Source organism: Enhydra lutris, unplaced genomic scaffold (genome assembly GCF_002288905.1).
Source record: "Enhydra lutris kenyoni isolate GAN:26980312 unplaced genomic scaffold, ASM228890v2 scaffoldscaffold36, whole genome shotgun sequence".
NCBI lineage: Eukaryota > Metazoa > Chordata > Mammalia > Carnivora > Mustelidae > Enhydra > Enhydra lutris.
The window spans coordinates 8,027,752-8,040,755 of NW_019154120.1; the positions used below are offsets into that span (position 1 = coordinate 8,027,752).

The 13,004-nt window shown below is 44.6% G+C and overlaps 1 protein-coding gene across 2 annotated transcripts in view; it reads left to right on the forward strand.

The window, feature by feature from the left end:
- LOC111154274 (CD226 molecule) overlaps positions 1–13,004 on the forward strand; it is a 64,438-nt gene that overhangs the window by 1,662 nt on the left and 49,772 nt on the right. The window contains exon 3 of one of the 2 annotated variants that reach the window (XM_022513783.1): positions 12,059–12,161. The exons of the other annotated variant lie outside the window; for it this stretch is intronic. Coding sequence (XP_022369491.1) covers positions 12,059–12,161 — 103 coding nt within the window. The remainder of the gene's footprint in view (positions 1–12,058; positions 12,162–13,004) is intronic. 2 annotated transcript variants of the gene reach the window in all.

Genomic DNA, 13,004 nt, shown 5'->3' on the forward strand with positions numbered 1-13,004 from the left:
GTCTCTCAAATTATATCCTAAATGGATAGTCAGCAGAACACATTATGTGACATGTGCTGGAGTGCTTGCTTTCCAAGGGATGTATATTATAAAAGAACAACCGGGACGCCTGGGTGGCTCAGTCGGTTAAGCCACTGCCTTCGGCTCAGGTCATGATCCCAGGGCCCTGGGCTCGAGTCCCGCATTGGGCTCCTTGTCCAGCAGGGAGCCTGCTTCTCTCTCTGCCGCTGCCTGCCACTCTGCCTGCTCGTCCTCTCTTTCTGGCAAATAAATAAATAAAATATTTTAAAAAATAAAAAAATAAAAGAAAAACTTATAGTATTGCATTAGGGATCGCAAATAGAAGATAAGGAAACTTCCCGTGTGTTAGTTTTCTTTTTCTCTGTAGATGTAGCTAAGCTCAAAAAAGGTTTTGTGTATATGACGGAGGCTTATAAAGTGTCTATTAGCGAAATCTCTTTAACGAAATATTTATTACCGAGTCCATTTTGTCATGGAACGCCTCATTTGCCTTGTGCAGTCACCTGTGGAGGGCTGCCTGCGAGTTTTTCACGTATGGACCACTTTTGATCAGCCGTGCAGATGAAGGAGAGGGTTGGTAAGGGCCTTCGGTGGAGAGAGCTAGTCCACACCTGGCCTGAGCCACCAAGGCCAGAACAAGCTGGGACCCCCCACCCTTTGTGTGGCGAGCTTCTGCAGTTTGGATTCCCAGATCAGGAATTCCAATTTCTGTCAAAAAAGAGCTGCTTAAACATAGGGAGAATAATGGTCCTGGGCACAGGGAGTTTCACAGTTACAGTTGGGTGGGATGACTCCGCCTAGAGAGCTAATGTGCTTCGTGAGGACTGCAGTTAACGTGTCCTAAGAAAGGAGATCTCAGGCGCTCTCCCTGGAAAAAAAATAGTAACTATGTGAGAAGAAATGTGAATTAGCTTGTAGTAATCGTTTCACTGTGTGTGTGTATGTATACGTTTATATTTATCAAATGATTGTATTGCATGTCTTAAATACATACTTTTTTAAAAAAAGATTTTATTTATTTATTTGAAAGAGAGAGAAAAAGAGAGAGAGGGGAGGGGCAGAGAGAGAAGCAGGCTCCCTACTGATCAGGGAACCCAATGTGGGGCTCCATCCCAGGACCCTGAGATCATGACCTGAGCTGAAGACAGACACTTAAACAACTGAGTCACCCAGGAACCCCTAATATATACATTTTTAATTTAAAAACAAAAACAAAAAATGGCATTTTGACCTCTTCTGAAAGTTTAGGATAGAAAATAGAGCTAAATTATTGGGAACTAAGTTGTGATCGCCATACTAAGATAGGACTTTTAGCATCGTGTATGAACAATTTTGGCAATATTTCCTGCTTTTATCATCCAGATTTGTTGCTCCTATCATTTTCTTGTGGTTAGGCAGGGTGGATCTTTACCTTCTGGGGCTGTTTCAAATACAATGGTAGGATTTTCAATCACTGGTCAAAGAAAGGAGAGCCTGCCTCTCCACATAGATGAATTATTCATGATGGTGTTCTTCTTCTTCTTCTTCTTCTTTTTTTTTTAGGATTTTATTTATTTGACAGAGAAAGAGACAGCAAGAGAGGGAACACCAGCAGGGGGAGTGGGAGCAGGAGGAGCAGGCTCCCCACTGAGCAGGGAGCCCAATGTGGGTTCAATCCCAGGACCCTGGCACCATGGCCTAAGTCAAAGGCAGACGCTTAACGACTGAGCCGCCAGGTGCCCCCCATGATGGTATTCTTTTTTTTTTTTTTTTTAGTTTTATTTTCCCTGTGATGGTATTCTTAAGCATGTTTGTCATGATTGTTTTTGATCATTTACATTTTTAAGTAACAGATTGCAGTAATGGGCTGGTGAGAGTATTCCACTTATTTTCAAAACTTGGGGGAAATCCTTTTTTTTTAAAAAAAGAACAACAAACTAAAAATGATAGTGAATTTAAAAAATAGTAGCTGTATCTCAAAGCTAACCTTATATATACTTTTAGTTTTCGGTTTGTGCTTTATTAACGTAGTATCGGGAGTGTAACTCAGAGGGACCGTTGATGGTCTATTTAACGACACAAGACTGGAGCTGGGATCCAGAAATCCTAGTTTGTATAGTGGGTTGTGAGGCTTTCAGAAGGAGTCCTACAAACGCTGATTTCTCTTCCTTGCTGATAGCTGACTACCTTAGAGGAACTTGGTCATTATCTTCTCATTTAACCCCACTGCCCACGTGGATGTGGACATAAGCTTGACTTTCCAGGCAAGGACTTGAAGTGTGGTGAGTTCGCAGACTTCATGTGTGTCCTGTTGGATAAAACTGCAGCGAGGAATGGGGAGTGACAGCTTGGGGGGCATGAAGCTGCGGGGGCCCTCAGAGGAGGAGGGTCAACCACGGTACAGCCTTGCTGCCCCACCCCCCACAGGCTTTCAGCTCAGGGCTGAGCCGCAACTAGCACAAGCTTATTCTAGATAAAGGTGCTGTTAATGCAAATTTACGTTAAAAGGTGTGTTAACTTCACACAAGCCTTTCTCAATTGCTATCTGATTGGAGACGTTAATGGTGAGCATGGCGGCAGGCATTTACTGCTTCCAGGGAAAAGCTGCTGGGTGCCTTGGGCGGTAGGTAACCTTCCAGAGGCGGCCCGTTCGTTCGCGGCAGTTTGTGGTGGAAGAGGGATCCCGCTGAAAATTCCTGCAACCCGTGTCTCTGGCCTTACTAGTCGGTTCAAGAAAATGTAGTTAAGCTTATGGAAATGACCCCCACAGGGGGGCCCACCCACCCTACTCCACAATCTACCTTCCACCGACTGCCTCCTGTGCATGAACCGAATGTCATCTCCTCTAATGCTTCCAAAACACCGTGCTGGAGGTGATGTGCTCCCATCGTGCTGCTGATGGAAGTGCTCAGGGTCATCGACCACCTGGAGGCTGTGATTTGCCCAGTCTCAGCACCCAGAGGAGACCAGTTGATGTTTGCGAAGTGCCAGGAACGAGAGGAAGGGGAATGGAATTCCCACACAGTGCGCAGGGAGGCTCGAGGACCAAGTCGCACTGGACCTTGAAGATGTGGAGGGTATTTTTCTGAGAGAGACAGATGAGGGAAGGAGAGAAAGTGGAGAGGGAAGTGTTCTAGGGGCACAAGGAAAGTTTGACATCCACGCAGGATGTGGTTCCCTCTCTGGGCTCTGTGGCCCCTCGCGGTCATGAGAGGTAGCCCGAGAGGAAAAAACAGGGGTGCCTGCATCAGCCAGGGGGCTCAGCATGTGCTGTGCTGGGGTCCCAAGGGAGGTTTTATACAGTAGATTCTAGGTTAAAAAAAAGTTGGAACAGCGCAATGTCACAAAGAGCCTGAGAAGTTAGGCTGGCCAAGATCTTCATTGCCTCATGGAGTCTGAATTTCACTATGGGAGATCCGTGGGAAGCTACTGAACATTTTCCAGAGGGAGACACATAATAAACCTACGTTTTTCACCACCAACAAGAGTAAATTAGTTGTAGCTTATAGGAGGGGAAGAGTTTAAGGTCAGGGTAAAGAAGTAATATTTTATGGGTTGGGGTACTTACCCACTGCTGGTAGGAGTGTACATTAGTATGTGTATTATAGTATTGGTATTGGTAATATTCAGGGTTCTCCTGAGAAACAGAATGAATAAGTTGTATATGTATATAGAAAGAGATTTAATATAGGGAATCAGCTTATGCAATTATGGAGCCTGTCAAATGTGGACCAATAGGCTGGAGTCCCAGGAAGGACAATGGTGCAGATGAAGTCAGAAGGCTTCTGCTGGAGATTTCCCTCTTTTCTGGGAAAGCAAGTCTTTTTGTTCTATTCAGGCCTTCAACTGATTAGATGAGGCCCACCCACAGTTAGAAGGCAATCTGCTTACTTACCAATTTAAATTACTTACCAATTTAAATGTTAATCTCATCCAAATGTTTCAGTGAGTGGCACTAGAGAGGAAAAGAGGTTCCTCTAATACTGGGGACCCAGAACTGTTGGCAGTGCCAAGAAATCCCCTAATGAGATGGATTCTAAAGACCATGCTGGCCTATGTCTTAATTGGGGTGGCCAACCCAGAATCATCAATATGTGCTTTCCTCTGCCTACTTGTTTGTTTATTAATGTTGGGATGATGTCAGGATTTAAATTTTATTTAAAGCTGGAGAAGGGGCAGTGTCCCGGATCTGGTTTGTGTCAATGTGTATGCTGATTTGTGGGAGCTGAACCCTCTTATCCTTATTCACTCATCAAGTCTTTATTCAGAACCTACTATATTCGAGATAATGTCAGTGGCTGGAAGCTAGAAAGACGTGGATCTCAGCTCTAAGTGGTATGCAGAGTACTGGGGGAGAGAAGAGCTGTGTGTTGCAAAGTAGAATTAAGGAGTGAGTGCTGTTGCAGGTCCTAAAACAGGATTTACTTTTAACCAGGAGATTCAGGATAGATTCCCTGCAAAGGGGGAATTTAAAGTTAACCTTGAAGGAGGGAGGTCAGAATATTTGGACGTGGGGATGGGTGGAGTAGCATTTTGGGAGAATTGCTTTATTTATTCGTTTATTTTAAAAAAGATTTATTTCTTTATTTCAGACAGATGGGCGGGGGGGCATGAGCGGGGGAGGGGGAAGGGACAGAGGGAGAGAGAGAACCTCCAGCAGACTCCCCATTGAGCTTGGAACCTGGTGTGGGCTCGATCTCATCACCTGAGATCATGACCTGAGCCGAAACCAAGGGTCAGACACTCAACCGACTGAGCCACCCAGGTGCCTCAGAATTGCTTTAAATATCATCTAGAAACAAAGATAGCTTTGGCTCTGCTCTGACTAGTTTGCGAGGACATTTTCATTTTGTATAAATGACTCTGACACCATCACCAATAACAAGAGCCATGACAGCCAGACCTTCCAAACACACACAACACACCAACAACAAACTTCCAAACACACCACAACAGACGCTGATCAACAATTAGTGCGGTTTCTTCTGGGTCGCAGTTTGTGGCTTAGCTTATCTCCACACGTTGACTTAGTGCTTCAAAAGGCAGAGGAATCTAGATACACGATATGATTATATTTTATTGTCTATTTTTAGCAAAAATCCTTTGATTTCAGCTTTTATCGCTCCCAAATTCAGAAGACAGGAAGAAAATGTATGAAACTGATACTCTCTTGTCTATTAGTGACAGGTGCAGAGTGAGGCAGGGAGGGCTTGGTCTGAAGGATGCTTCTGCCTGTCAGAAGAGATTCCTGACAGGGCTGAGAAGGCCACGGGAGGGGAGGCTTTCTTGCCCTCCTGTGACGAGAGTCACCGCTGCATGCCAACGTGTTTTGTCCTTGTGTGGACTGTGGGTTCTTTCAGCTTTGCCCATCATATACATCTCTATCACTCTGAAGTTGTTTGTTTTTTAAGTGGGGCAGAGAAATAGAAAAATAGTTTCAAATTTACTCTTTAAAGAATTAAGACATAAACTCTTAAGGTGCATTCTTATCAGCTCGTAAATAAGTCATGAAAGTTTTCTTGTATACACACACATACACACATCACACAGACACATAAGAATAAACAATGTTTCTGTAAAATGTTACATTTCAGCAGTTTTTCATTTAAGAAAGAAAAAATATATAAAATAGTACCTGTAAGAAATAGTCAACTGATGAAACAGAAACACTTTAAAGGGTTAGAAATCTCTCTCCTTAATAAAATAAAACAGAATATAAAGAAGTAGATGATAAAGAACGTTTTTAAGACTTGCGAAAGCAAGGTTAGGGTCACTGAACTTCTCAAGGGTGAAACCAATGGGAATCTGAAAGTGGAGTAGTTACCAGAGCCCATGCCAAGGTTGCTTTTACTGATCTGCTTTCCATTTGCTAAGCCAGGAAAGAGCATGCTTGAAAGCACGTATCACCAGGAGATTGAACAATCAGACTTTCGGGGAACAGCTCTGTAATCAAAAATCAAAAAGAGGGCGCCTGGGTGGCTCAGTGGGTTAAGCCTCAGCCTTCGGCTCAGGTCATGATCTCAAGGTCCTGGGATCGAGCCCCGCATCAGGCTCCCTGCTCGGCCGGCAGCCTGCTTCCCCCTCTCTCTGCCTGCCTCTCTGCCTACTTGTGATCTCTCTCTCTCTCTGTCAAATAAAATAAAATAAAATAAAAAAATCAAAAAGAGACAAAAAACAGGCCAGAAGGGGCAAACCAGACCTCAAAAAGCAGACAATACTGGATGATAATTACCTTTCACGCTCAAGTTTAACAAACAGGCACAGGTCCCTGTTTGGGATTTGTGAGAGCAGCGTCCCCGTTTGTCCGTTTCCGTGCGAGAGAACTGCCCTTCCTCTCGTTCCCTCTGCACTCAGTATTGGACACGTGACCGCCATAGCAACATCCAGAAGAAAACTTTCCTTTAGATTTACTCAAAAATGTTCTCAGGCAACCCAGAGCAGGCATGAAATCGGCTCTGATCTTTGAAACTATTCTGTTCACTTGCACAAACTCTACCTTTCCTTGAGTAGATATTTTTATTTCTGAGATGACCCTAGGGTAGGGGCAGGTATTTGGCTGAATTTCCTGAAGGGAATGAGCTACAAGCTAAAGTTTACGAACAACTGCCCTGTGGCTCTGGAAGATTATTATTATTATTTTGAGAGAGAGCGAGTGAGAGCGAGAGCCCCCCTGCGAGTGCAGGTGGGGAGAAGGGAAAGGCAGAGGGAGGGGGAGAGAGACTGAATGTTAAACGGGCTCCACGCTCAGCACCTGATGTGGGGCTCGGTCTCACAACCCTGAGATCGTGACCTGAGCCCAAACCAAGGGCACGTAACCAGCAGAGCCACGTAGGCGCCCCGTTGAAGGATTTTGTTCGTGTAGGTAGAGGCGTGCAGTTCTCAGGTTTTCCTTTAACTTTGAGTGAGCAGGACAGCTCACACCTCTTCCATCGCTGTCTGCCACCCCTGCTGGCTCCGCAGCGCTCAGGGAGGTGCTGACCGCCGTATGTGGAACATGTTTCCCCCGAGAGTGGGTGCTGGCGCGGGTGTGGGTACCGGTGCAGGGTGGGGATGGCGGCTTCGTGTGTCAGAGCTGTCCCAGTGACTGGAACAGGCCAGCCCACGCAGCTTGGCCCAGTCTCCTCCCCTGGACCCTCTCTGTGTCTCTATTTTTTATTTTTTAAATTCCTCTTATCGAAGGTTGAAAGCTGTAGAAATCACACCTTGTCTTCCAGCACTTTCCCTCCGAAACTTCTCTAGGATTAAAGGGTGGGTGTCAGCGAACCTTCAAAAGACCGTATGGGAATTGGCCCGTTGACAGATCAGAGTATTCAGTGACTGAGGGTAAAATTACATTTTTGCATTTTGTAAGATAAAAATGGATTTTTCGACGTTGAAAATCGAACGAAAAGGAAATGAAGTATGGCAAGAGAGGAGGAAAAGAGAAGCTCTGAGCTGGTCGGAGGGTTTTTCCCCTTGAGCTCTTGCTCTCCCGTGCGCGGTTCTTTAGCGTTGGTAGAAGAAGACTTGGTTTCCAAGCTACGCTTCTTGCTGCTGGTTTTGGGTTTTGTTTGGTTTTATAGGAAGTGGAGGTTGCAAGCAAGATGGCTTTTCCTTTCCTCTCAGAAAATTTGGGAAGACGTTTAAGGTTTTGAAACCGTTAAGAATTTTAAGACTATCAAGTCAATCCTTCAGGGATCAACGCGAAATGACTCCCCCAGGCAACGTCTCTTCTACTTACACCACCATAGTTTTCATTAAATAACTCCGCTGATGGGGCTTCTGGCACTTCCCTTGAGAGATGATCCACGATCCAATAAATCTCAGTGCGAGAAGATTTTCCCTGACTCCGGCTATTAACCACAGCACACATTTTATAGAACAGTCTTCCTCACAATCTGCCCAGAGAGAAAGGCCCCCGTTCCCCTGAAGATCCACACAGAAAGCGTTCTTAGGCCGGAGCCACGATAAGCAACATTCACATTTAACAGCACCGTGAAGAGCTTCCGCGCTCCTGCCTGCCGACTGCAGTGGGGTGAGGGCGGCGGCCGATGACAGCGAAGTGCCACAGGGATTCTGCGAACACTAACTAGCAGGATACTTAAGAAACAGAACGTTCTCGTTTCGCAGACTAGCTCTCAGAACACATTTGTCCCCTTTCTTGGCAGGCTACGTGAAATGCCGTGTGCTACCCAAACCGATATTTCCAGAAGAGTTTAGTGAAGGAGCGTGTGTGTATCCCCTGGTATAGGATGGTTTCCTTCCTGACATACCAAGAACCCAAACCTTTAGGAAGTTTCAGGTCCCGCACCTAACGCATCCCATTAATGGGGAGAGTACATTTCTCTCTCTTTGTAAACTGGAATCACTGTGGGAAGGGCACCACTTTTCATCTGAGAAACAGCCAAGGAATTCAACTACTTTCTCTGAGACAGAGCTCGGTACCGTTCAACTACGTCCCCAGATGAGACGATCGTCCGTCCCGTTGACTTATGACATCATATTTCTCAAAATTTCTCTTTATTATATACAAGAAACGCAGTCGTTCTTATAAATAAGTGGGTAAATGTAAATAAAGAACATTTATTTGACAGTTTAAATATCTCACTTCTTCCTTCTTTTCTTCTTAAATCCTAGAAATGGTTCCCAAAAGCATAAATATTAAAGAAGAGAGAAAAATTTCTAGTTACTGACATTGTGTTTTTTTGAGCTGACATAGTTTTTGAATTTTTATTCTTAACTATTACTAATTATATTCTTAACTATTAACTACTATGTTTCAGTGAAAATAGCAGATTTGAACCAAAGGGCATAGTATTAAGATTTGTTGCTCAAATGACCCTTTGCAGTATTAAAAATCTCTATTATTGGGTGAATATTGATAATAGTAATTTTTAAAATTGTGTAAACCCTTTCTAGATCTAGTAAATAGAAATTTACTGTTTGCTGGGGTGCCTGGGTGGCTCAGTCAGTTAAGCATCTGCCTTCAGCTCAGGTCATGATCCCAGGGTCCTGGGATCGAGCTGCCCATCGCACATCGGGCTCTCGGCTCAACAGGGAGCCTGCTTCTCCCTCTGTCTCTGCCTGCCTCTCCCCCTGCTTGTTCTCTCTCTCTCATTGTCAAATAAATAAATAAAATCTTAAAAAAAAGAAATTTACTATTTGCTGTGAGGAGATGATGAAATGAATAAGAAAGTCTTTGTTTTCAGGACATTTATAATCTAATAGGGGAAGTATGTATATACTTGTTAAGAGGCATAGAACAATGTTTTGGGAGTTGAGAGGAGGTGACAGAGATTACTGTCAGTATCGGGGAACCATGGAAAGTGTCTGCACCAGGCTGGAAATTCAGGTACGATTCTAGAAGGAAAGTGTGTCACGAAAATCATCACATAATGGAAATGCTCTTTGCATTTGGAGCATACAAAACAAAACAAACAACAAACAACAACTTTGGTCACAGCCTTAGGGGAAGGGCAGCAGGTGGGAAGCTTAGATTTTGGACTTCATTTGGTGATTAGTAAGGTTTTCAAATAGTGGAAGTCCCGTGTTGGGCATGATTGCAGCCATGATTTGGAGCCATTACTCTAGCGACTGCATATGGGATGATTTAGAGGCAGGAAAGAAGCAAAATTGGAGACTAAGAAACAGACAAGAGTAGGAGAAAGGGACCCTGCAGTCTTGACACCAAGCAGGGCTGCTGCCAGCGGTGTAGGATCAACCAATGAAATCTTCACAAAGACTCTGCTCCTTCCTAAGTTACAAACACATCCCCCCGCCCTCCCCCCGGTCCCGGCACCTCAAGTTTCTTCTTCCCATTGCCTTTCTCTTTCATTCAACAAATATTTATTGAATATCCACGGTGTGCTGGGGTCTGCATGGGATTGGGGGTACGGTGAGGAAATGTTCCAGTCTCTGATTTCAAGCTCAAGGCTCCTTTGGAATGCCATTCGATGCTTCCTCGAATGCAGGTGTATAGAGCAGGTGTGGGTGGTGATAGGATGCTGGTGGCGGCGGTATGTGTTGGAGAAGTGGCAGCAGAGAGGGGAAACAGGATCATGCAGTGAGCTTCCGAGAACAAAAGATGCTTGAGCTTACTCAAAGGGGAAGATCAGAAACTTCCTGTTTGAAGACTGGTTGTGCTGCTGGCAGGATGGCATCCCTGCTTGAGGGAAATCGTGCTAATGGTTGAAGCAAAAGTGAGGCCGGCATGCTAGGGAGCCGCAGGAGGCTTAGTAAGGCAGGAGTGTAAATGAGCCCAAGTGGGTAGTGGAGCCAGGTGGCGAATTAGGAGGGGTGGATACCAGAGACAGAGAATTTGATCTGCTGCCAGCAGGAGCTCCAGATTGTTGCTTGGAAGGGGTGGGGGCAGTTTTCAGAACGCTTGACTTGACCACATTGGTACTTAGGTTGCATTTTCTTTGCAGTGGGGTGGGAGTGGGAGCTACAGTTCTAGTTGCATCTCTGTGTCTCTGCTGACACCATTTTCAGGTGCTTTGACTTTATTCTTTAGGCAATGGGGAGCCCTTAGCAATGTTGATTGGGTGAATGGTTTGCAATTTAGGAAGAGCACTGTGAGGAGGCTGTTATGGGGTGAGTTGTGTCCCCCTAAATTCATATGTTGAAGTCTAGACCCCAGTGCCTCAGGATGCGACTATATTTGGAAATAGGGTCTTCAAAGAGGTCAGTGAGATAAAATGTAGTCATTGGAGCCATTTGGAAGATGAGGAAATTAGGATACAGACACACAGAGGCAAGAACATGTGAAGATACAGGGTGAAGAGGGCCACATACAGGCCCAGGAGAGGGGCCCCACTGAATCAACCATGCTGCCATCTTGGTCTTGGACTTCCATATTGAAGTCCCCAGTCTGTGGTCTGTGGTTATGACAGTCTGAGCACAGTGATGCAGAAGCTGTAGTAATGGGCCAGATAAGACAGGAAGTGGAATTAAACCAAGGCAGTGTAACTGGGGGTGAAGCAGAGTCAGGGGTGTTCTTCCTCATGTAGTTGCCATTATTCTCATTTCTTCCCTCCCAGAGATTCAGAATTTATATTAAAAAACGACTACAGTTGCCAGAACTTTGGCTCGGAAATTGCTGGGGCGTTGTTCCCCTTGCCTACTCAGTTCATTAGGATTTTGTCCATTAGCCACTTCTAGTTCTTGCTGTCATTCTACCCTAATCTGTCCTTTTCAGCATACCCTTCCCGTCTCCTCCAGATTTGGTGCCCATAGTTGTTTTATCATCTGTCTCTGATTCTCTTAATGTCAAAGTGGCTCTATTTCTACTATCTGTTTTTTCTCCTGCTGCCTATTGTCTGTCTCATTCCTTTACGTCCTTACGCTCTTGGCTCCTTTTGCCTGTGTGAGGCTCATCACTCTTCACAGAGCATTTCTGGGAGTTCTCGGAGACTAGAATGAAGGGCCTTCATTCACAGAGGAGTTGAGTGCTGGTGTTAGAGTAGATAGTTAGGTTCTAATGCGGAGGTCAGCAACATTATGGCCAGCTATTGGGAGGGTCAGAGGTCTGTCCCGGCAGCATTCCCCCAGAAGCCGGATCAAACTAGACAGGCCCCAAATGGTGGGCATCATGATAGGAACCCCTGAGCAAGAAAGTTAAGCAAGAAAAAAAAAAAAAGCAAAAAATCCTGCTTCTCGCCCCAAGTTGTGAATATTTTGTCCCCTAGTTAACAACTGTTAATAAAAGATAACCCTAGCCCAGCTCCCAGGGCACACAGCTCACTCTCTCTCCTGAGCTCACTCACTCTCATATCTCAAGAGCATACTTTCTGCTTTAATAAACATCCCCACTTGTGTTCCTCATCTGCTGTGCTGAGTGTCTGTCCTTGAATCCCTTTTCATGACAAGACCAAGAACCTTTGGTGATTCCTTCAAGTCTGGTTGGGTAAGGACCCAAGGCCCAGGGTCTCCCCAGTTTATTGGGCAACACTGTGTTACTTTAAATTTAGACTTTCTGGAACACCCATGCTGTAGGAATTAGGACTGTAGATCCACATGAGAACTGACTTGCGTATGCAGCTCTACTCAAGGATTTTCCTTCTTTTTCTTTGTTTCCCAGAGACGCAGGTGAGGTCAGGCTTACTTCCAGTTCATTTGTACCATGAAGGTATACCCCTCACACACTTCAGCTGGAGGGTCTTCTCTTCAGTTCCCCACCTCAGGTAGACCCTGTGCTGACATCCATTTAAATGCATCGTGGGAGGCTCAAAAATCAGAGTTCAAGTTTGCTTAGATTGACAAAGTGTGCCTAGGGCAAAAGGGGCTTGCTTCCATGTTCTTGTTTCTCACTTACATTCTTCCTGTTGAGTACTGTGTTGTCAGATACTCGATGCTTTTAATATTTTTAAAATAGTTTATCCTACATATTTAGTTGTTTTTAATAGGAATTTTAGTGCTAATAACGGAGTCTCATATTTTACTAGAAATGAAAGTATCCATATTTCTAAAACATAAATGCAGTCCCTCCGATCACCAAATCTGTTCTGCTCCCAGTCTCTCATTTGAATCAATAATTCCAATTCTCAAAAATGTAAGAGTCATCCTTTAAACCTTATTTTCTCTCATTCTTCTCATCTAAGTAACTAGACTTTCAAAATAAATGTCTCATCTATATATATGAGCCTATATTATAAAGTACTATTATCTCTCACCTTTATGTATTTTTTTAAAAAAAGATTCATCATCTAGATGCTTTCACCTGAAAGTCTGATCTGAGTAACATAGCTCATGATCTTCCAAGAAATATAATATCTGATGCCCCAGTTTTTGGACTCTCGTCTGGACCTGGTAGGACTATGTTTCCAGTTGTCTGGGACTCTGAGTGTAGATAAGAGATGCCTGACCGCCTTCCTTCTTGATTACCTCCAGGTGAGGCGTGCAGTCTTCTCAGACTCCAGGTTTCTGAGAATTAGCTCAGACAATGGGCTATAGAGCAGGAGAGTTGAGAAATGATAGGGTCTCATTATAGACTGGGTGTTGGGTGTCAAGTAGAAGGAGAATTCAAG